This window comes from Rattus norvegicus, chromosome 5 (genome assembly GCF_036323735.1).
Source record: "Rattus norvegicus strain BN/NHsdMcwi chromosome 5, GRCr8, whole genome shotgun sequence".
Taxonomy (NCBI): Eukaryota; Metazoa; Chordata; class Mammalia; order Rodentia; family Muridae; genus Rattus; species Rattus norvegicus.
In genome coordinates this window covers 84,374,140-84,398,298 of record NC_086023.1, presented here as the reverse complement: position 1 = coordinate 84,398,298, position 24,159 = coordinate 84,374,140, and the positions used below count along the sequence as shown (strand labels likewise).

The 24,159-nt window shown below is 38.6% G+C and overlaps 1 protein-coding gene across 5 annotated transcripts in view; it reads left to right on the top strand.

The window, feature by feature from the left end:
* Positions 1-24,159, top strand: part of Astn2 (astrotactin 2) — a 986,452-nt gene that overhangs the window by 361,141 nt on the left and 601,152 nt on the right. For all 5 annotated transcript variants that reach the window (XM_063287034.1, XM_017593112.3, XM_017593110.3 and 2 more), the window contains one exon: positions 18,750-18,896. In XM_063287034.1, coding sequence (XP_063143104.1) covers positions 18,750-18,896 — 147 coding nt within the window. The remainder of the gene's footprint in view (positions 1-18,749; positions 18,897-24,159) is intronic.

Sequence of the window (24,159 nt, the reverse complement as noted above, 5' to 3'; positions counted from 1 at the left end):
CCACAGGGAGATGGGAAAGGCTTTGTAGAGATAAAAGGGAGCAACTAACTCATTTTTGCCTCTGTGAAGTGAGTCCCGGTTTTGTTAAGCAAATTCCAGTGGCTGCTTCCCCTTAACTCTTACAAGTGTAAAATCTCTGAACAGTGTTGTCCACGTTGTCCACGTCTCACAGTCTTGTGACTCACCCAAGATTTGACATGGGTCTTGCAGTTTTTCAAAAACATCTTCTAAATTTGAGGGTCTGTGAGCTTCCAGCTATAGATGGGAACTTTTTAGCATCTTATATAGATCATGATATGTTATCTATTACTGTATAAGAAGGCTCCTGAAAATTACCAGCTTAAGATAATGAATATTTATCATCTCCCAGTTGTATTTTTCATTATTCTTAAGAATTTTTTACATCTATTCAATGAACTATGATCATATAAACTCCCTACCTATCCCCATTTTATTTATGGTTCCTCCCGTCATATCTCCCAACCAACTACATGACTTTTTTCCCAATATCTGAAGATGTCCAGTTAATGCTGCTCATATTTGCAAGGATGTGATGCCATCCACTGAAACATAGGAATCCTATCAGTGGTTACTTCATTGGAAGGAAATTATTCTTCCCCAGAAGCTACTCATTGACAATAACATTTCAATAACGTGTGGGACCTGGAAATTTCCTACCCATTCATGCTGAGATTTTGGCTGGCTTGGTTTTGTGCTGGTCTTTTGCAAGTAACCATAGCTTCTATGAGTTCATGACTGTGATACCCATATCTTGTCCAGAAGACATTGTATCCCAGCACTCCTCTACATGTTCCTGCTCTTACATTTTTTATTCTCCCTCTTCTGCAATGCTCCCTGATCCATGGTCAGGGGGTGAACAAGTCACAGTTCCACGTGTTAATGATTTATTTTCCTTGGGGTTTTATGAAGCTGTGAATCCAGGCTGGCATCATCCTGGTGCTGAGGGTGGCTCTGATTCCCAGCTTACTCCTGTGTTTATTAACAGGATACCAGTCCTCAATTGGTAGTTGTTGAAGTCCACACTCAGCACCTTGGCCAGTAGACCACACTGCTCCATAACAGAGAGACATGATCATGTCTGACTTGACCAGAGGAAGTAAATGAGAAGATCTAGAGGCAAGGAAAGCAAACTGAAAATTGGTCTTTTGAGGGCCAACATAGTGTATAAGATCCTGAAACTCTTAGTGAGTTCCATGAGAGAATTAAGTTATTAGAGACTTGGAAAGTAGTGTGATAACGTTAAGGGTACCTTTGATAACTCACCTTTCTCGATCCTTGTTCTCTTTTCTTCAAGTCATGTCTGCCTTTCATTTTGGGTGGCATATGCTTATCTCTATCTATCTATATACTTGAACAATGGCTTAGCATAGCCTCATGGGCTATAAATCTATCCAGGACATCTCCAGACTTGTCTAATGAAAGGCTTTCCAGTACTTTTATAGCCTGGCCTTACGGCTAAGCCTCCTTCTTCTCCCCCAAGTGTCTCTACCCATACCCCCTTAAAAGGTGTATTTCAATCTCTTTTCCACAAGGTCCTCATGTCCTGACAGCTTTGGGATTATGAAGTCCCTGCTGTGTCCCCAGCAGTCATCATAATACTTAACCACATTTTTGCTGACAGTGTGATTGAATGAGGATGATTCGAGATTGCAAAGTGCTGAGAAAGCCGTCTCCTAAAAGGCCTTGAGATACCATCTCAAAAACCTTATCACCTGGGAAGAGACTAGAGCTTCTTTTGTTTTTCTTTTCTTTTTTTTTTTTTTGAGATCTCTGTCATACCTCTCTGTCTGGTCACTTCTGCCCACACTGCATCCCATATACTAACTATTCCTATCATTATACTTTATGCACAGTGATCTTCTGCCCCATCATCTCCTAAAACACACACTATCTGTTTTCTGCTGTTACCTTATGTGTGCATGACCATGATCAGCCCTTGGTAATCACCATCTGAGCCTCAAACAAGGATTAAGTATTTACTCTTCTGAACTAACCTCTGATCCTCTGTTCTGAGGCCTGCTACCCTGCAGGACATTGGGACCTTGATGAATCTGATTTCCACATTCCCATACCCACATTACAGTGCACAGTGCCATATGGACTTGCAGTATTTGTTGAATTATGTGTTTTATCCTGGTAAGGATAAAGAGGCAAGATTTCTGCAGAGGAAAGGGCTTGGTCATGGTTTTCTAGACAGTAATTGTTGAACCTGTTTTTAAATGGTGTTCTGGACTTCTAGCCAGTTTGGTTTTTCTTTATTCTCCAAGTCCTTTGTCACTACCATGACACTAGCAAGCAGAATAGAATGTGAATGGCTGGAGTGTCCCTTGCACTAAGACTGCTATTGAAGGACATGGCATATTTACGAGGTAGACTTGAAAGGTTTAGGTCCAAAATGTCAGTCTGAAATGGGTGGAGACCACTGTGTGAGGGTGCCTTTGGGCAGAAAAAGATTGCTTTTTTTCCCCCAGTTTTTAATTTTCAATCTTCTTTTATTGTTCCCTGGCTAAAGTCTAAAGGCATAGTTGTTTACCTCCAGATGGCTGTTTAAACATAATGCCTGTGTGCTTTTATGGAAATGTTAGTACTCTAAAGAATGAAGAATGGATTGGAGGACCACAGAATATGCTTTTTTTTTCCTTTTAACTTAAAAGAGTAAGGGACAAGAATGTTCATCTTAATAATGTCTCCCTTCCTTGCAGCTGAAATCCCTGACCTGAAAGGATACCCTCACCTGCAGAGATGCTGTCCGTTGCCAAACAGTCCAAGTGTGACTGCTAAAGCAAACCCAGGAGCTGTGCCTCAGGCCACAGATCCTTGTAGTTCTTTGTCCCTATGAGGGGCTCTAATGGTAAACAAGCCTGCAGAGAACTAAGCAGAACAAGAATTTTGCTGGTGCCTTCCTTGTGTGGACTCTATTGATTATGATGTGAAATCTAATTCTACCGTATGAGTCTCAGTCCCTGTAATTGCCTTGTAACTTTGAACAAATATCTGATCTCCCAGAGTTTTGTTTTTTACTTCCTTCATAAAATTGGAGTAATGGTATTCCTCTTGGTAACCTGTCTTAAGGCACGAGCCAAACAATGCATGCTTAGCATTTAAGCCTCGTCATTTTGTTCATGATACGTGCATGTGCGTAAAATATTTGCTTCTTTTCCCTTTTTTGTACTTAACTATCTTGTGGTATGGGTTTTTTTTCCTAAAACCTTTTGGCTAGGAATGTCTTATTTTAAAGCTAGATTTCCCAACTACTTGGCTGGCAAGTAGTTGGCTGGCAAGGAAGAGATAGCAGCTCACTCTAGTGATGATGAGTCAGATTATATAATGATTTGAATGGGATTGATAGGATCTAACTGTGGCTCCTAGATGTTCTCTTTCCTCTGAACGTGTATCATTTTAAGTTCGAATCGCCCAGATATGCTTAACCTGGATTCATGATCATGTCTCTCCTGTGAAAACAACTGACAATTTCTATGTTTCAAATAAAAGGATGGGGAATGTACATTCCAGTTTTATATAGAAACAGATTATCTTGGAGTGGGGACAAGTCTGTGGGATTTCGAGCCCATCAGTGTGTTCAACTGGCTGTTGTAGGATTAGATTCCCACTAATCATCTATAAAAATTCAAACATGGAAGGTGCTAGGGAAGAAAGATTATGGCCTCACTCTTAATGTTGTAGTGAACCCTGTCTTTGCCCTCAGAAGTTACTCTTTGATTCTGCCCCTCAAGCATCACTTGGCCTTCTGTTCTTCTTTTCAATTTTCCATTTAAACACCAGATTCAGCTAAATATAGTGATGAATGTAAATTATGCAAAACTTAGTTTCTGCATGTGAACAGATAACAAATACTTTTAATTGATGAAACAATGAAAGATTTATAAACTACTTAGCATAATATTTCAAATATATAAAGTACTAAGAAAGGGTCATTAGCACTAGCTTTGTTAGTAACATTGATATGTTCATGTTTTGAGTTAACAGCTTCCAAGCTTGGGTGATATTCAAATATACTGAATAACAACAAGGAAGCATTGATGGAAATCACCTGTACTGTATGAAATGTTCAATCTAAGATTTCCCCGTCATTGTGAGATCATTGAATCAAGTAAGAGCAAATATTGTAAGAGTGCTCATTGGTTATTCCTGTGTGCTCCTGGTGTATTCCTGTTACTGCAATGAAAAATGCAAACTCTTGGAGAGAAGAGTTCTCTTGGATCTTCAATCAATGTCCTACTTTAGACATACTGAGAACAATAGAAAAGCCAGTGTAGGGATTGAAGTCTTAGGTGGGCATTTGAAAGAATAAGGGCAGACAATCTGCATTATTACAAGTAAAATAGAAAAATAGAAAAGTAGAAAAATAGAAAAATATTGTAATAAAAGATCATCAAAAAGGACCAAGTTTGCATTATTATTTGATGTTATCTGTAAAAAGATGTAAGAAGAAGGCAATATAGAAGTGTAAGGGAGTTCCATATTTTTAGAAGCAGCACTGCAATCCACGGTCACTGTGTACCTGCGAGATCAAGGCAAATAGAAGTAATTTGGCTCAAACATTGAAACTGGAGGTTAGTAGATTTTGGTCCATATACTATCCTTGTCTCTTAGTGGTCATTAGTCTATGAGCAAATCATTTAAATTCTCTACTTTCTCCACTGTGGTACCCAAAGCATGCTATGAATATACTGCATTTAGTAGATTCTGCATGTAAAGGACATACAAATGGCATCTTCCATACAAAATGGATACCAGATATTATTTCTCTGCCCCTATTTTCATAGACTTTGGAGTAAAGTTCATTGGCTTTATCTAGCATAATTTACAGCATCACTTCTAGCATGATTGTGAACATGCTAGATGTTCTACAAATATACCTTTGGTAGAAGTGAGTGATGGCTACTGCCTACCCCTTTTGACAATAAAGACACAGGTGGGTATTCTTTTGATTTGACCCTTAGTCATACCAGTCCTTACCTCTGCTTTGTAGTTCTCTGTCCACCACTAATGTGGGTCCAATGTGATAAAACATTTAATGAGCCTGTAATCTAGGGTTAACCTATGAAAAACCACAACTATCTTAAAAGGTAATCTTTTGTTAGCACCACCTATCTATCACTAATGAAATGAAACCAGGTTTCTCTCTTACCTTCCCCACTTCTCATTTAAATCTGAGCCCTTCTACAGTGTTTACCCTTCTAAGTCATATTCTCTACCATTTGTATCTGTCCAGAGTAATTTCATCAATTGGGTGTGGCATTTTTTTTCTTGAACCTCTTGAACTGTTCTTTTGTGCCTGTCCCTTTTCCTTCTTTGCATGTCTTTTCTCATGAATTCAAAACTATTTTCTTTTAGCACTTGGAAATCAGAATAGTAAATATATTAGGATTAGACAAGGCTGATCAGGAGACTTTTGCCAAGATTTCCCTATTATCTAGTAAGTCTTGATTTTTTTCCCTCCACTTTCAATGGAGATAGCCAGTCATACCTTTCTAGGGTATTCCAAATTTCAGTTAGAGGTTTGATGTAGTGGTTCACATCTGTAATCCCAGTGATCCCTGTGAGGCGCTTGAGGCAGGCACATCATGAAGTAAGCTCAAGAACACTCTGGACTATGTGGCACTATCCTGGCTAAAAATATAAAATATTGAAAAGAATAATGTACATTTACATTCAAGACACTGTCTTGCATAGGAACAGCCATTCATTATAGGAATATGCAAATATTACTAACAACCCTTGTTTTAAGTAACTAAACTAACACATAGTTTTCCTTCTTTGTTTCATAAGGTTATGACTCTGGATGAAAAAAGTAGGATAGATTATGTACAATTTAACACAGTGGTGTCTAGGGATTTTAGTACCAAAATACATTTTAGCACTATAAAGGAAGCAGAGAATGTAACATTTTTGAGTATGTAGAATGTAGAATATTTGAACATGGGAAAAGGATCTGTGTGCTGTAAAGTCTCATGTCAGCTTGGTACACAAACTAGAGTTATTTGAAAGGAGGAAACCTCAATGGAGAAAATGTCTCCATATGATCTACCTGTAATGCCTTTTCACAATCAGTGATCAATGGGAGAGTGCCTATTCCATTATGGGTGGTGCCATCCCTGGGATGACTGTCCTGGGTTCTATAAGAAAGCAGGCTAAGCAAGTAAGGGGAAGGAAGTAAGCCAATAAGCAGCACCCCTTCATGGCTTCCACATCAGCTCCCATCTCCATGATCTTGCCCTGTTTGAATTCCTGTCATGGCTTCCTTTAGGGTTTAACAGCATCATGGATATAGAAGCTGAATAAATCCTATATCTCCAACTAGCTTTTTGGGCATGTTGTTTTGTAGCATCAATGGAAAGTTTAAGACAGATCTTTAAGCCACATCTTACACAGGGAACATTTTGCTGGCTTTCTGAGTTAAGACGCACTATGGAGTAGTAGAGCCAGGATCAAAGAGCACAGATTCAAATCCTTCTGTCTCATCCAGCTGGCAACACCTGAACTAGGATCTCCCTCACAGTATAGTATTACAGAAAGAGTGCTTGCCACCAGTCAGGAAATTTAGCTCCAAAACCTAATGTGGAGTTGCCATTGACCATCCTTTCACCATGAACTCCCTTCATTTTTTTCCATGCCAGCAATGGCAAACAGTGCTCATTTTTGGAATTTTGGTAAAGAACTAATGAAATCTTTTAGAATAATTCATAAAACTGGTAAAATATGTGGTGTCTTCATCACCAATATTCTTGTCAAAACATGACTAATTCAAGGCTTTGAAATTACCTTTAAATTGTAGGCATAGCTTGATCTAGAAAAAAAGCAGATAGCTTTTTGTAGTTCCTCTCAGTATCTCTGCTAATGGCTCTATGTTGAACAGGGAACCACGACTCACTCCTGAACTGTAGACCCTCTCATGAATACAGAGCTAACTACCAATGACTAGCCCACAGTGCCCTCACAGATAATGCTTAGACTCCGAAGACCACAGAGAGGGTGGAATATTTTTTAATTATAAATTTTGGAAATTATAATAAAATTACATCATTTTCTCCTTCCCCTTTTTTCATTCTAACCCCTCTCATGTACCCTTTTTACTCTTGCAAATTCATGACCACTTTTCCTTAATTAGTGATATATGTACTGTTAAATATATAAATACAAGGTGCTCAATCCATATAGTGGTGTGCGTGTGTGTGTTTGTGTGTGTGTGTGTGTGTGTGTGTGTGTGTGTGTGTGTGTGTGTGTGTTTTCAGGCCTGATCATTTGCTACTAGATAAGCAATTGGTTTGTTCTTCCCTGAGGAAGAGCATTTCTCCTGTTAACAGCACTCCTTAGTTGCCTGTAGTTTTCTGACTAGAGTTGTAGCTTCATGAGTTTTCCCTTTATATGTTTGCATGTCTATTGGTGGCATCTTTCGTCAAGTCATTTGGGCAGGTATGTTTGTGGGATTTCATGTCTGTAGCTCCTGCACATTGGAGAAGAAGAATGAGTTGAAAGATTGTAACCTCCTGAGAAATGGAAAGTTTGCTTTGAGATTGTGTCTCCAAGGCTGTAATATATTTTAGGGTTATAGATGGGTTGGAAATGGGCATCTAGCTTGCCTCTCTCTCAGTTTCTCATCTTTTCGATGTTCCCTTCTAGTAATATAGAAAGGTACTTGGAAGACTTGTTATTAGAATCAGGTAAAACAGTAAGAACACAATGAGTTGACTCAGAATCATTCCAAAATGAATGACACACTGAAGTCTGTAGGTAGCTCAACAATTATGGTGGCTGCAACTAATTGGCACCATTAACATTAGTGGGGAGGCAGGGCATTTGATATGAAACTGAGCTTGGAAACCAAATGATTTTCTAATTCAGTTTCATTGCTTTTGAGTGCACAGCCTTTGGCAAAATGTAACTATAATTGTAAACATCTCGTATGCAACAGGCAGTGAAGAGAGGAGCAATCTTATAAAGTTTCTGTGATGATTAAATGAGATAGTAATGCAAGAATTTAGTTATGATATCTGGTATGTAGATATATAAAGGGTCGTGGTAATCGTCATGAGGTGATCATAACAGTGGTAACACTCATTGGGAAAGGCTTCATAATAAAAGCCAATTTAAAAAAGTATTCCAAAGATATTCAAATTGTGACCTTAGAGAAATAAAATCAAACTTAGTAACAGTATTTAACTTGAATAACAGTAAGCTTACCGCAATGTAATTACAACTTTAGCTAAGTGGTTCAAAGAGGAATTAATAGATCCATTCTATTTAGTTTGGACAGCAGAAGTTGGTTCATAGGATGAGATCCTGGGACTTTCAGATGTTAATCAGCTGAGAGCAAAGAATAAACCAAGTTCCTTGGTAAACATTGAGCTTACTATTTCAGGAAGATCCAAATAAATATCCACACAGAGCTTTTGAAGACAAATCTATGGAAGATGAGAGATTCTAGGAATCACGTGTCACTCGAAAGAGAACATGGATTTGAGAGGATAAGGGTTTGAGAATTAGATTCAGATTAGAATAAAGGGGACAGTGAAGGACATGCCTGGATCTAAGTGGGTGAGATTCAGTATGATATAGCCACATTGAGGGATGTAACACTGTAGTTCATGAAGGATTCAGACAGAAGAAAGGAAGTGGAACATGAGCACCCACTCCAAAGTTTCTGAGAAAGCTCCAGTTTCACGTTTTTCTTCCTGCCTCTGGCATGGCACTTGGAATTGTCAGACGGTGTGTCCCAATTTCAGTTTCCAAAAATATAGCATATTGACACAGAATCTCAGGAGCTCAGGAGCTACAGGAATCCCATGGGGCACTCTGCGAGGTTAATGAGATTGTTCTATGATCTGGGCTAGTCACCCCTGATCTGCAGGCAGATTGGAGCCTCCTCATAGCCTTTTGGAATGATTTCTGAGCAGATAGAGCACAGCACTTACAAAAGATAGTGAGGGATCACATTTGGCTAGGATAAGTGCAACAATATTCTGATGGTGACATCTCTTGGTGGTAGGAGAAACAACAATTGAACATTCACTTGTGCTCAGATGTCCTATTCACTAGATATTCATTAAGCACCTACTACAATCAACTATGCTGTAGAGATAGAAAAACTTAGAATGATATGGAATATGAACCATAGCATAAACTAGATGCACATTAAATGACTGTTTTATGGGACTGAATATACGGATAAATTGCTTCTTTTGCTGAACTTAGCACCTGATTTGTAGGAGAGAAGACAGGTAGATCCTTGGAGCTGGTTGTCAAGTCAAACTAGCTGAATCAGGAGTCCCAGAGTTGGCAAGAAATCCTGTCTTTAACAATAAAATGGACAGTTCCTGAGGATTGATGCTAAGTTTATCCTCTAACCACAGTGCACAAGTAAACTTAATGCCAGAAACACACACACACTACCAACAATTGTTTACTGAATGAATTAATTATCTAATAAGAACCTCACATCTCATAAGGTAAAATTGATTCACAGGGGTCAGAAGCTAAATATAAAACCAAGAACTGCAGCATAGGCAAAACTACCACTTCTTTGTTGCTCAGGTAGGACTGGGAGTATTTAAGGAGGTGAGCTGAGGGGAAAGGCAATGAGAGTTTACAGAGCCCAGAATATATGCCTGGAATTGTACTTTCTACTGTCACTCTGATGTCCCACTTCATTCTCCTATTTAGAAATTATCAATGCCATTTTGTAGATTATAAAAGTATGGTGTTAAGAATTTTGTAGGGCTAAAGATATGGCTCAGTGGTTCAGGACGCTTACAACACTTCCAGAGAGCTTATATTTGCGTCCCAGCATCCAAATCAGGTGACTCCAAATCAGGGTATCCAAAAGTCTCTCATGGCCTCTGTGAGCATTAGCATGGTATATTCACGCATACACACAAACACATACATAAAAGAAAAAAGAAAACTATTTAATTTCCTTGTTGAAAGCTAGACACTTGTTAAATTTGATAGTTTCCATCTAAACTTCCATATTTAGAATAAAAAATCAGTTTCTTTCTACTCGTCCTCATGATTTTTCTATCCCTTGGGCTCCTCTGCCTAATGTCCTCCACTGGTATCCATATGCTCTGCCCCAGTGCAATATGTCCTTTGCAACTTCAATAAATTGACCCCTGACATGAGATCTAGACTTTTATCTTTAGGGGCTCTGAGGACAGAAGTCATGGGATATATCAACTTTAAGTTTTGCACACACAAAGGTCTGATAGTGTTAAATCTATTTTCTCCATTGTAAAATGTGATTGATTCAACTCCAAATTCAACTTAAATTTGATTTTCTTCTCTCAACTTGGCATTTCCAAACTAAGAATCAATCAAACCCCCAATTATAGACAGTGTGTGAATCAACAATGCCAAGGTATTTCTGGTTGAATTTCTCAAGCAATGCATTTTATGCCATTCTGGTCAACCATGAGAGAGGGTGAGGGGTACTAGGGGAAGAAATGAAAGGGAAATTCGATTATTAGCTTTCTGCTGTAGCAGTCAATACATCCCAGTGGAATCTTATTTCTGCAGCATAGCACCTTCCCTTGTGAATGGGGATGCAAACCAAAACTTAATATTAAACAGTGCCTTGAAAACTGTAAGATTCAGTATAACTACATTGTATGGATAGATGGATGGATGGATGGATGGATGATGAATGGACAGAATGTATATAAACACATATATGGATACAGTGGCTATATCATTGTAAGCACTGAAAAAAAAAAAACAGGAGATTTTTATGTCCTCTCTGCTTCTTGCAGGGCAATTTAATAGCTTTCATGGGGGAGGATATTATAGGATAAATGTTTTTTAGCTTAATGCTCTCTGTACAGCCTACCCTAATGTAAGTGCTTATGATCAGTCCCTTTGGCCAAAAACTCTAAAGAAGTCACATTTGCTTTTGTCCCTTTGTCAAATTTTGTTTCCATGGAAACTCCCCAAGCCCTAGAGTCTGCTTATCAGCAACTGACCTTAGTGCAGTCTTGACCTATGTATATCCTTCCTTCCTCTTGGTTTTTAATGACTCTTAAAGTAGTTCAGACAGTTTTTTTTAGTAAATCATTGTATCATAATGCTGTTCAGTCTCATTTTTCCTACCATTTTATCCCTTATTGTATAAATTCCATTTACTATCTCATGTTTGTATTCTGTTTCTGCAAAGAAACCTTCAATTTTTAATATGTTCTACGAATCCATTTGACAGGGAGGTAAATAAGTACAGACACCACAGCAGATAGATTTTTGTATCTGTCCTAGAAATTGTTGATTTGTTAAGCCTACTGTGTGCCGCAGCAAGTGTAAAGCATTTGATAGCATCTGCCACCATCAGTTCCTTCAACATTCTCAAAGTATAGGCCATCTAAACATTAATTTTTAGGAAAAACCAGTCAATAAGCTATATACCTCCACTTCTCTTGATCATCTCTAAAGATCTTGGGTTGTGTTGATGGATTCTATGACAATGAGGGATATCATTTGTTGAGTGGTGGCTCATTGAAAGAGAATAAACAGTCTCTATTCTGGCCCTTAGTCATCTTCCTCATCCTAGGGCTCAGCTTTTTGTTGGAGGAAGTAATCCTGAAAGTGAAAAAAAAACAGTTTTTGTCCCATCCATATCTATCGCTGCATGAACAAGGGAGAAAACTACTTCTCAGAGTTGAAGGTTTTGTTTTATATAGTTCACTGAATAGGACATCACCTTAGTTTCTTTCACACGGTTGTTATAAAACATGGTGACCAAGGCAACTTATTTTTAAAAGCATTTAATTGGGGCCTTACAATTTTAGAAAATTAGAGTGAAAGGCCATCATTGCAGTAATCAGGCAGGAAGGCCTGACACGAAACAGTAACTCACATCTCGAGACACAACCACATGAGAAAAAGAGCTGAGAATGGCACAGGTCTTTTGAAATCTCCTTCCTGGTAACATGTTTTGTCTGATAAGACCTCACCTCCTAATCCTTCCCAAACAGTTCCAGCAACTGAGGACCAAGTATGCAAACATACTTGCCAATAGAGACCACTCTCATTCAGACCACCACTGACATTCTCGCCCCAAGCCACCAGCTCCAAACACCACTTGTAACCCATCATTCAGACTCTATTCATCTTTCTAAGAACTTTTCGTGCTAAACTTCTCCTTATATGCCCCTTACTGAAGAGTTGCATTCATACACTCTTGAATAGAAACTTCCACTGCTAATTGTTATGTGTGAAGTACTAAGTGGTATGATAGCTATTTAAGGAAACATCCATTCACAGCTCTAGCTTCTCGTGGACATTTTTTCTCTTAGATCACATTTGTGTTGGCTTATATATGCTGTAGAGCTACTAAAATATTGATACCCTAACCATTTGGGACAGGCAGATAATAAATAAAATTTGCTCTTTCTTTTTACCCTGTGGTTATTTTAAGTTTTAGGGATATTTCATAATTTTACCCCGAACAAGGTATAATTTAATTTATTCTTTCATTCAACCTTTGTCCCACACCTGTAACAACTGTAAATGTTCCTCCTGTATGACAAATAGACTTAGAAATGGAAAGAAAGACAGGAATCCTTTTCTTTTTCTATTTTCTTTATCTACATTTCAAATGTGATCCCCTTCCCTGTTTCCCCTCCTGAAACCCTCATCTCATCTCTCTACTCCCGGTCTCCATGAGGGTGTTCCCCCAGCCACCTACTTCCTCCTGCCTCCCTGCCTTGGCATTCCAAATATTATCCCCTTTCCTGGTTTCCCCTCCAAAACCCCCTATCCTATCCTCTCCCCCTGCTTCTTTGAGGATGCACCCACCACCCACATACCCACTCCCACCTCACCACCCCAGCATTCTCCTACATCAGGCCTTCACCGGACTAAGGGTTTCTCCTTTATTGATACCAGATAAAGGCCATCCTCCGTTACATATGCAGCTGGAGTCGTGCAAATCCCTTCAGCTCCTTCCCTAACTCTTCCATTGGGGTCCCATGCTCAATCCGGTGGTTGGTTACCAACATCCACATCTGTATTTGCCATTCTCTGGCAGAATCCCTCAGGAGACAGCTATATCAGGCTCCTGTCAGCAAGCACTTCTTGGAATCTGCAATAGGTCTGCCTTTGGTGTCTGTATGTGGGATGAATTCACAGCTGTGGCAGTCTCTGGATACCTTTCCTTCAGTATCTGCTCCACACTTTGTTTACCTATTTCCTTTAGACAGGAGCAATTCTGGAGACGAGTGGGTGACCCCATCCTCCAACAGGGTGCCTTGCCTAAACTCTACAGGTGTTCCCTCCCATTTTGGGGGCATTTCAGGTAATCTCATCCTCACTGGGTCCTGGGAACCTCTTGCTTTCTTGGCAACTGGGACTTTCTGGTGGGTATCCCAAGGTCTCTGACCCCCATTGCTACACACCTCTGTTCAATTTCCTGACCCTCTGTATACCTTCCCTGTCTCCTCCCATACCTGATTCTGCCTCCCCCTCCCCCTATTTCTTGTCTTTTCCTCCCAAGTCCCTCCCATCCTCTACCTCCTGTGAGTATTTTATTTCACCTTCTAAGAAGGACTGAAGCATCCACATTTTGGTCTTCCTTCTTGAGCTTCCTGTGGTCTGTGAGCTGTATCATGGGTATTCTGAGCTTTTTGCCTAACATTCACTTAGCAGTAAGTACATACCATGTGTACTCTTTTGTGATTGGGTTACCTCATTCAGGATGATATTTTCTAGTTCCATCCATTTGCCCTAAGAACTTCATGGAGTCATTTTTTTTTTTAAAGCTGAGTAGTACTCCATTGTGTAAATGTACCACATTTTCTGTAACTATTTCTCTGCCGAGGGACATCTGGGTTCTTTCTAACTTTCAGCTATTACAGATAAGGTTGATGTGAACATAGCGGAGCATATGTCCTTGTTTTAGGTTGGAGTATCTTTTGGGTATATACACAGGAGTGGTAAATCTTCTATAACACAAAGGATACTCTCAGTAGGACAAAATAGCACGCAACAGATTGGGAAAAGATCTTTACGAATCCTCCATCTGATAGAGGACTAATGACTAAAAAGAACTCAAGAAGTTAGACTCCAGAGAACAAAATAACCCCAGAGTTCCCAGGGACTAAACCTCCAACCAAAGAGTACACATAGAGAGACCCATGGCTCCAGCTGCATATGTACAGAAGGATGGTATTGTCTCACACCAATGGAAGTAGAGGCCTTTGGCCCTGTGAAGGCTTGATTTCCCAGTGTAGGAAAATGCCAGGACTGTGAGGTGGAGAGTAGATTGCTGGGTATGAGAGCACCCTCACAGAAGCAGAGGGAAGGGTGATGGGATGGGTATTCCAGAGAAGAAACTGAGAAAGGGGATAGCATTTGAAATGTAAATTCACAAAATATCCAATAAAAAAAGATAAAGAAAAAATGGGGTACAGAGCTAAACAAAGAATTCTCAACTGAGGAATACCAAATGGCTGAGAAGCACCTAAAGAAATGTTCAACATCCTTAGTTGTCAGGGAAATGAAAATCAAAATGACCTGGAAATTCCACCTCACACCAATCAGAATGGCTAAGGTCAAAACCTCAGATGACACCAGATGCTGGTGAGGATGTGAGAAAGAAGGACACTTCTCCATTGTCGGTGGGATTGAAAGCTGATACAACCACTCTGGAAATCAGTCTGGAATTTCCTCTGAAAATTGAACATAGTACTACCTGAGGACCCAGCTATACTACTTCTGGGCATATTCCCAAATGATCCTTTTCTTAACAAAGCAACCTGTAGGTCCTAGGCATGAGCTGTGTATAGAAGACACACCCAAATGGAAGCTATGTGATTTTCCCCTCAAGCATCTCACTGTATGTTAATAGAAAATAAATATTTTTAACATCCTAAATTTGGATGCCCTTAGATTGCTTCTTACTCTGGAGTCAAGAGGGATAGCTATGCTAATTGGGATTCTTTTTAATGATCAGTGCCCATATTACATTGATTGAAAATATCACTGTACTCCTGGAAGGGATTATGCATGTTCTGAAATGCCACCATGTTTCAGACATTGTGTTAGGCACTTAGGTACTATGCAAGGAGTTTTATTGTGTCTATACTAGACTCTCGTCTGGTGCATACTTCTTATTGAAGCCTTTATACTTACCTCCCAGTGACACATCTAAAACTAGGACATACCTCCTAATCTTTTCCAAACAGTATTACCAACTGAGGACTAAGCATTCAAATATATGAGCCTTATAACAGGATATTGAGGAAAGCATTAAGTATGCTTATCTAAGAGGAATATTAAAAAATTCCATTTTTTCTGTGAATCTTAAACAGTGATGGAAAGTGATAGGGATAAGAGAAAGTTGGAGTAGTATCTAAGGAACAACACATATCATGGACAGTATGATGATGTTGCTTACTATGCTTACTATGGGTGTATTTCAGCAATTCAGCCTTGCTAGTACCTGGGCCAGGTAGTAGAAATCCCATGAAGTCTGAATATATGATAGTTTTTAGATGCCAGGCTCATGAATGTGGACCACATAGTGTGAACAGATGCTATAAAATATCTCAAGGGGTTTCAGCAGAGTGAGTTAGCTTATGTGCCAATACCTTTCTTATCCTACAAGCAGGCAACAGAAGCAGTGGGAGCGGAGGGTAGCTGAAAATACCAACTTCATAGAAAAAGTGGGAGAGTAACTTCCTGCAGTTATGGGCTTTAATCAGGAAATATAAGCTACATTAAACCCTTCCTTACCAAAAATTGGCTCTGTTTAATGTTTTATCACAGCAACGGAAAAACAGACTAGAACAGTGCACCTCCCCTAAATAAATTCATTTAAGCTACTTGCCTACATATAAATTCAACATTCATTCCAAGGAAAGTCACAATTAGAGTTCAGCTTCCATACAATCAGAGCTTGGTACTCCATTCCTTGAAAACTCAGACAGTCCAGTCATAGTAACATTTCTGTACAATCTATTAAAGAATCTCTTTGAAACTATTCTACTCCATCAATATGTTGAATCTTTTCCCAATATTTTTCTGATAAATAACAGTGATATTTTATTAAAACTTGTGTCATTTTACAACTGTAAATAATGTATTAAAATATTTCACAACTTTAAAAAATGAGATTGTATGACTATATTTATTTTTAGAGAGAAGATACAGGACCAAAAGATATTTGGGTATCTAGTCATCTAAATGGTAATGATTTTGATGGTTGAGGATGTCTGGAACAGAGGGAAATTTGAGAAGATATGTTATTTTTTAATGGGTTGTATTTGGCATGCCTGTAGGATGCCCTCAGACATATGTGCAGGTTACCAAGTGAAAAGGTAAAGAAAAAATTTAAAATACAGTGTAAAAGCCAATAAGCTAAACCTAAAAAGTAGAGGCAAAGAAGAAAAGCTCCAAGAATAAGGATCAAAGGAGCCTCAGGGCAGACCCCTTTATATACAGTATACCAGCCCTAGAGCACTCCTGGTGATGCAGATCTAATCTACTTATTCCACTATTTTAATAAAAATTACTTTAGTTTATCCATGCAAAATTCTCCTTCACACACTCTGCCCTCTTGTTTAGGCTTTTCACAGTATGTTTAGGAATCTAATTAGAGAAACACAAGTCTGGAGTTTTCTGAGAACCTCCAAGTAAACTCCTCAGGAGTCGTGGATAGTGTAGAGTGGGGATTGTAAGTACATGATTTTATGTGTACATGTGAACTTGGGTCTGCATGGGCATATACTCTTGTGCTTATGAATATGAAGGCCAGAAGTCAACTAAAGTTTTCCTCACAGGCTCTCAACCTTGATTTTTGAGATGTGATCTCTCATTGTTCTAGAATTTGCCCTGTAGGCAAGTTGTTGGTCAGTGAGCTCTAGGAATCTGCCTTCTTTCTCCCCATACCTGGGAACACAATTACATACTGCCATGCTGGCTCTTAAAAATGTGTCCTCTGGAGGTTAAGCTCATGTCTTTGTGCTCAGAGCAAGAAACTTTCTGTCCTGGCCATATCCAAGGTCATGAATAGGGGCTGTTCTTATTCTGTGACGTGTTTATTTCACAAATTAAGTTTTCAGTCATTCTGGTGAAAACGTTAAACTGTTTCTGAAAATGAAATATTCCTCTATGACAGGTTTTATGTATGCATGATCATGTAATCATTATGGCAATCCTATGAGATACTTGATCCTATTCTCAGGATGTATTATGCCAAGTATCCCAGATAGCTTTTATCGCTGTGATAAAACCATGAACAAAAACAACTTGTGAAGGAAAGAGTTTAGTTCTGTTCATAAGCTATAGTCCATCATGAGTGGAAATCAGGGAAACTCAAGGTAGGAATCTGGAAGCTAGACCTGAAACAGAGCCCACAGGGGTATTCTCTTTGCAGGTTTGCTTTCTCTAACTTGCTCAGCTGTATTCCTCATACAATTCAAAACTACCAATCCTTGTGTGGCACAGCTTATAGTGAGCTAAGCCTTTCTCTATTAATAAACAACCAAGAAAATATCCCTAAGAAAGATCTAAGTATGATCTGATGGAGGATCACTTTAATTGAGAATTCGTCTTCCAAGGTGACTTTTGATTGTGTTACGTAGACATAAACTATCAGAACCCCTAGGAATAGAGGTTTGGAGAATGAATCATGTCCAACATCCAGTAAGGGATGTGTTAATCAGCTTTACTTCACAGTGGCAAATACGGGGGTATTCATTTGGGTTTGTAAGACTCTGGTTTGAGGGCTTTGGTTGATACTACTTTAGTTCCATTGTTTCTGATCTCATTTTGGCTGAGACTCAAAGAGAACAGTAAAGTGGGAAGAAGGAGCCAAAGACAAGAAACATCCTTCCAGCACATTTCAACTGCATGATCTATTTTCTCTACCTGGGCCCTCACCTCTACCCTAGCAGTTCCTCCAACCATGACCTCATAAATAACATCATTTATCGATTAATGGGAACAGACTACTTATCATTTATTTTTAATTTCACTTTGGAACCTAGATGCATTGGAAAATGAAGTTTCCATTATATGGGCCTTTGGTTAACATTCTAAATCTAAGACATAAGAATGGATTAGAATGAAATTTGAATCTAGAATAGTCCTCAAACAACAGACTTGTTCTGCTACCTCATAGTAAGTAAAACTACATGATTTTTTTTCATTTACTTTGTAAAGGAAGTTTAACACTATAACATTATTATCAAGAGTGGCCATTTAAACTGGAATGGGGCGATTGCCAAGTTTTAGAAGTAGACTTCTTTCTTCTTTCCTTCCTTCCTTCCTTCCTTGCTTTCTTGCTTTCTTCCTTTCTTTTTCTTTTTCTGTCTTTCTTTCTTTTACATTTTTTCTTTAATTTACCAAAGGAAACATCAACCCTATTTTGCTTAAGACAAAACCTAATAAGAGGTTGGAAAATAGTGTTTGTCCCCAACACTCTGTCAAAAATGTAATTTTTATTTTATTTGCTTTTTTACTCTCTGTCCTTGAGAACTTTACACACTTGTACAAAGAAACATAATCATGTCCACCCCGGTTTTTCCCCCAAATCTTCTCAAATACCCAACAACAGTCCCAACACAATTTAATATCCTCTTTTCCTTCCTTCCCTTCTTCCCTTTTTTCTTTTCTTCTTGGCTAATATTCACACTAAGGAACTATAGAATCCACTGTGTCCATTTCATCCACATATCCTCACCTGACAGAATTATACCCTTTATGTATTTGTTTTCCAGGTTTACTGAAAAGCCCTGTGAACAAGACAGCCTTAACACTGATTGCTGTCAGCTCCTGCATTTTGGCCATGGTGTGTGGCAACCAGATGTCCTGTCCACTTACTGTGAAGGTGACTTTGCATGTGCCGGAGCACTTCATTGCAGATGGTAAGAGCCCAGTCTTAACAATAACCCACAATTCCTTGTCACCTTGTAACCCAATGATCTATATTGCCAGGCATGGCATAACTTCAGAATTCTTTAATGTAAAGTACAGGAAAAAAAGGCCCTCCCAGGGCTCTAGAAGAAGCACTTATTACTGTAAATGCCTGATTACTAGAATTAAATTAAAGGCTGCTTTTATTACATGTATATGGATAAGGTTTGTTAACTAAAGCAAGATTTCAAAAATTACTAAAGAAGGACTGGGCTCCTTCAAAAATTATCTAAGAGCTTGATCAAGATTCTCAATCCTGTTTCAAACTAAAAATACTCTACAAAGAGTATGACATACTTAAAAGCATATGACAAAAAATCCCTATGAATTTTCTAGAATTTTTGAATGGTCTAGGGAATATTCATGTCTTTTTCCCTATAACTGTGCTTTACAAATGTCTTGGAAAATTCTACCATTTATTCTTCAGCCAATTAAATTGAATTAATGAGACACTGTAGTCACCACGGTCATTAGCAAAGTATGTCCAAAGAACTGATTAAGATACTTGATGTCTATTGCTAAAGTGCCCTCTAAAAACATCAATGTAGTTTGTTTCCTCCAATGAGGTGTGCGGGACCCTAATCCCCAAACCTTTCTCTTCACCTTAATATTGTTAGTGTGCTAAAGTTTAACATGAGTGGTTTTAAACGGTATTCTGGACTATGCAGCTTTACTTAATTTCTACTTTAGTTCTCAATAGTTAAATATATTCTTTGATTTTTTTTATCATATATAAGATGTAGTCTATTTATTCTCATTTCCCACCACTGACAAATTCATTCCTTCCTACAAGTTTTTTTCCTGTTCATGTCTTTTTTTTTTCTTTGCGGCCCACTGAGTTCAACCAAGAACATATTAATGACCATGGGTTTAGGATAATCCACTGGAGCTTTGTGGGCTCAACATTGTGCACATAAACTGAAGGCAATGTTTCCTTTTGTCCAGAATCCCTTTGTGCAGAGCCTCTGCAGGGCACGGAGACTGCCTTGTGACCTCTCCCCTCCTCTGTTACACTTTTAACATGTATACAAACTGAATTACATTGACGATAAAATATACTTGTGAAAGACATTCTACACATTTTATATGTGTCAGTTATTTTTCAAATCTACAAAAAAATCTCCTGCTTTGTCCCTATTGAATTATATGTACATTTAAGACTGTGTGTGTATGTGTGTGTGTGTGTGTGTAAGTGAGAGACAGAGAGAGAGAGAGACAAAGAGAGAGAGACAGAGACAGAGACAGAGACAGAGAGACAGAGAGAGAGACAGAGGCAGAGAGAGAGTGTGAAAGAGAAACAGAATTTAAGAATTGATTTCATGAAGCTCAGGGCTAAATGAATTTACCAGAGTCCATGGGTGGCTGCAAAATTAAGGTAGAATGAAAAAAAATGACAAATGTGACCTGGGTAAAATCACTGTGAATGGCCTGTTCCCAACCCAGACAAACTCTCACCACCACTCACCTGTCACACTCATTAGCTATCATACTGTAGGAGGTAGAGATAAGCTTTAGTTATTGGTTTATACATGTGTAGAAAAGAAGATAAATTACTCAACACTAGGGTGAAACAGTTCGATGGCAATTTACCCAGGCTTAGAGATGGTACAATACTTACTTTGAATGTTTATTATTTCATCTACTTTGCCTTTCATTGACTGGGTCTTTGTATATAAAAATTTGGGATGATAGTTCTATTTGACTTATAGGTATACTGTGAGCATGATACCTCCTTCTTCTTCTTTATGGTTACCAAATTCTCAGACAGCATGCATTTGGGGAATCAAAAAAGTAAAGGGGGCAGCACCTAGAAACATACATAGAAGTTCGGAAACCAAAATACAACACTGCCCCCTATAGGGAAAAATTAAAGATGAGTCAGGACTGGAACTTGTTCCCCTACCAGACGGAACTGAATACTAAGTTCATACAGTGCAAGGATAACTTTGTGTTTCTTTCTCCAAGGTTGGTCTCCAGTCTTTCTATCTCAGTATCTCTCCATGTGTTTCTTATCATATCTTTTTAGTAATAGTCCAGCAAGTTCCTTACCAATCACAGATAACAGATAAGAGACAGGAGCACATTGATAAGTAAAAGTCAGTCTTTTCTGGATTAGAGAAGAGGGAAGATAAATTTTCTATGTGCTGTGAAGTACAACTGGGTAGTAACTGCAGTGCCCAGAGAAAACAGGCTGTTAAATAGCAGGAAAAGGAGTAAGAAGCAGTGACAATATCTATTTTCCTGGACTAGTGTCATCATCTAGAATTAATAGCCTTAAGTGCACAGTGATCTATCATAACTACATAAATACAGGCAACAGGTACAGTTTAATGATATTTTACATTTGTTCATACAACTAGATTATCTGTAGCCATTCCATAAAATGGCTACATACATGAAGGTAAAATCACTATGAAGCTTGTCAAGAGAACAGCTCATGTCAACTCTAAGAAGCTCCAGTTTAAACCAGGTCTCCTAAAGACCATATTCCGATGGCAGCTTTCATCCTTTTTTTTACTGTCCTCCAGGACTCTAAACTGCCAAGGTGCTGGCCCTTTCTCATCAGGGAGAGCTCTCAGCCAACCTTATCCATTGAGCTGTCTGTGGTGCTGAAACATTAGTCGGGACTGAGTAATATGTCCCGTCTTCAGAAGAAAATGAATTCTGACCCTGTGTTCCTGTATAGTTATACTTGATGCTTAGTACCCATTATGACAAAAAGGTCAAGACGACATAGCACTTGTCCAGAGTCCAGTTGGCAAGAGCAGTTGATACTGACATAGTTTCTACCCAAGCCTTTAATAATCTCACCCCATTTTCTCCCCTGGACTTCTTCAAGGCCACAAGTGACTTTTGTCCACTAACACACACTGAAGAAACATAACAAATCTGTACATTAGTTTAACTAATTCAGCACGTTCTCCATGTGCTGCTTATAAGATATCTGCACAACCAGACTTTGGAGGTGTAGCCTGGGTAGTATTATTTGTGAAAATTAAGAGATTCTTACTGGAACTTTTAGAGATATGTTGTATGTTTATTTTTCTCATGATCATAACCAGTGTCTAAGGGAATAAGATAAAGGATGAGAAATATTTTGTGGCTAATGGTTTTGTGATGTCCACTCAGGAACACTTGACTTTGTTGCTTCATACGTCTAGCAAAACAGTGACATCATGGTACAAAGGTGTGGTAGATCCAAACTGCTTGTTTTATGACAACTAGGAAGCACACAAAGACAAAAGGGGAAATATTCATCCTGAAATGGTCCCCTCCCTTTGCATTGCCTTATTTACTCCAACAATATTTGACTTCCAAATAATGCCACCTGAATATACTGTAGTTATAGGTCATTTGATTCCATCAAAACTTTTATTGTTTTGCATTCAATATGGAACCCACTTAAAAAAGACTACATATGAATGGATAATATATTTAGATTAATTATGTAAGGAAAATCCACTCTAGTGTAGGTTCCCTTATTGGGGATTAAGTATATATTGGAAGGGAAGTTAAAATTACCAAATATGTCTTATTTGTGTACAGATCAATTTACTGAGATGACTGTATTCCATTCTTGGACCAAAATCATGAGGCAGAATTTATCATCTTCATTTTGTATATCTAGAAGAATAAGAAAAAGAGTGAAGAAATATCATATAGAAGGGGAAAATATAAAAGCTTAATTTTTCTTTTATCACAGTTCCATGCCCTACCATCCACCAAACTTCCAGTAAAGAAATCACTTTTTTAGGTACAAAAAGTGGAGCAGAGATTGAAAGAAAGACCCTTTAGAGACTGCCCCACCTAGGGATCCATCTCATCTGCCGTCACCAAGTCCAGATGCTATTGCTTATGCCAAGAAGCATTGACTGACAGCAGCCTGGTATAGCTGTCTCCTGAGAGGTTGTACCAGAGCTTGTCCAATACAGATTAGGATGCAGGCAGTCAACCATTTAACTAAGCAGAGACCCCCATGGAGGAGTTTGGGGAAGAACTGCAGGAGCTGAAGGGGTTAGCAACCCCACAAGAACAACAACAATATCACCAAACCAGATCCCCCAAGGCTTACAGGGACTAAACCACTAACCATAGAGTACACATGGAGGGACATGGCTTCAATGGGAGAGGAGCCCCTTGGTCCTGTGGAGGCTCAATGACTCAGTGGAGGGGAATGCTAGGACACTGAGGCTGGAGTGAGTGGGTGGGAGAACACCCTCATAGAGGCAGGGAGGAAGGGGGAGGGGATAAAGACTTTAACTGGGAAGGGGGATAACATTTCAAATGTAAATAAATAAAATAGCCAATAAAATTTTTAAAAGGCACTCAACATTTAAAAAGGGAAAGAAAAAAAAAAAAGAACGAAAGGGCCAGCACTTGAAGATCTCAGAAGGCAAAACTAGAATTCTGAGTGTGGAAAGTGGAGCCTTGGCTTTGTAATGTCTTCCTCTGCTATTGACTGTGTGACCTTGTGCCCACTTCCTAAAGTTCTTAAGCTAAGTTACATTGCCTATGAGTTGGGGATAGTTGCATATTTATCACCTGAAATTATTGTGTAGAATAAATGAAATAATGCCCATGAAGCCCTTAGCTGAATACTTAATACCTAGTAATGGCTCAATAAGTCATATAAATGCTAATAGTTGTAACAATGTTTTCTTAATATGAGAAGAGGTTCATTGCAAGGTAATGAGTCCCCATAACAGAGAACCTGAGAGAACAGATGACCCCATTCCATGAAGTCATAGAAGTGAGGAGAAGGCATGAGTTGGGTTAAACATATATTCTGTTTCATTAGAAACCATTTTATCAAAACCTAAATTTTCAAACCACTTCATTTTTGAAGATTTTTTGCAATATACTTATTTTGTCTTTAATATTTCATCTCTGATTGTCACCCATTCTTTGATGAGTCTCAGAAATAATGAAAGACTTTGATGTATGGTGTTAGGGAGGAAGAGTGTCTCTAGAATATTTAGCTCTCCCTCTCTCTCTCTCTCTCTCTCTCTCTCTCTCTCTCTCTCTCTTTCTCTCTCTCTCTCACACACACAAACACACACACACACACAAACACACACATACACACATGAGAGAGAATTGAATAAGACTACAATTCATACAAATATGAATATTATAGAAATGTACATATGTCAAAATGTGCTTTTTATCCAGTTCAGTTTAAACTATTAGCCTCATCTTGTTGGATAAAGCAAG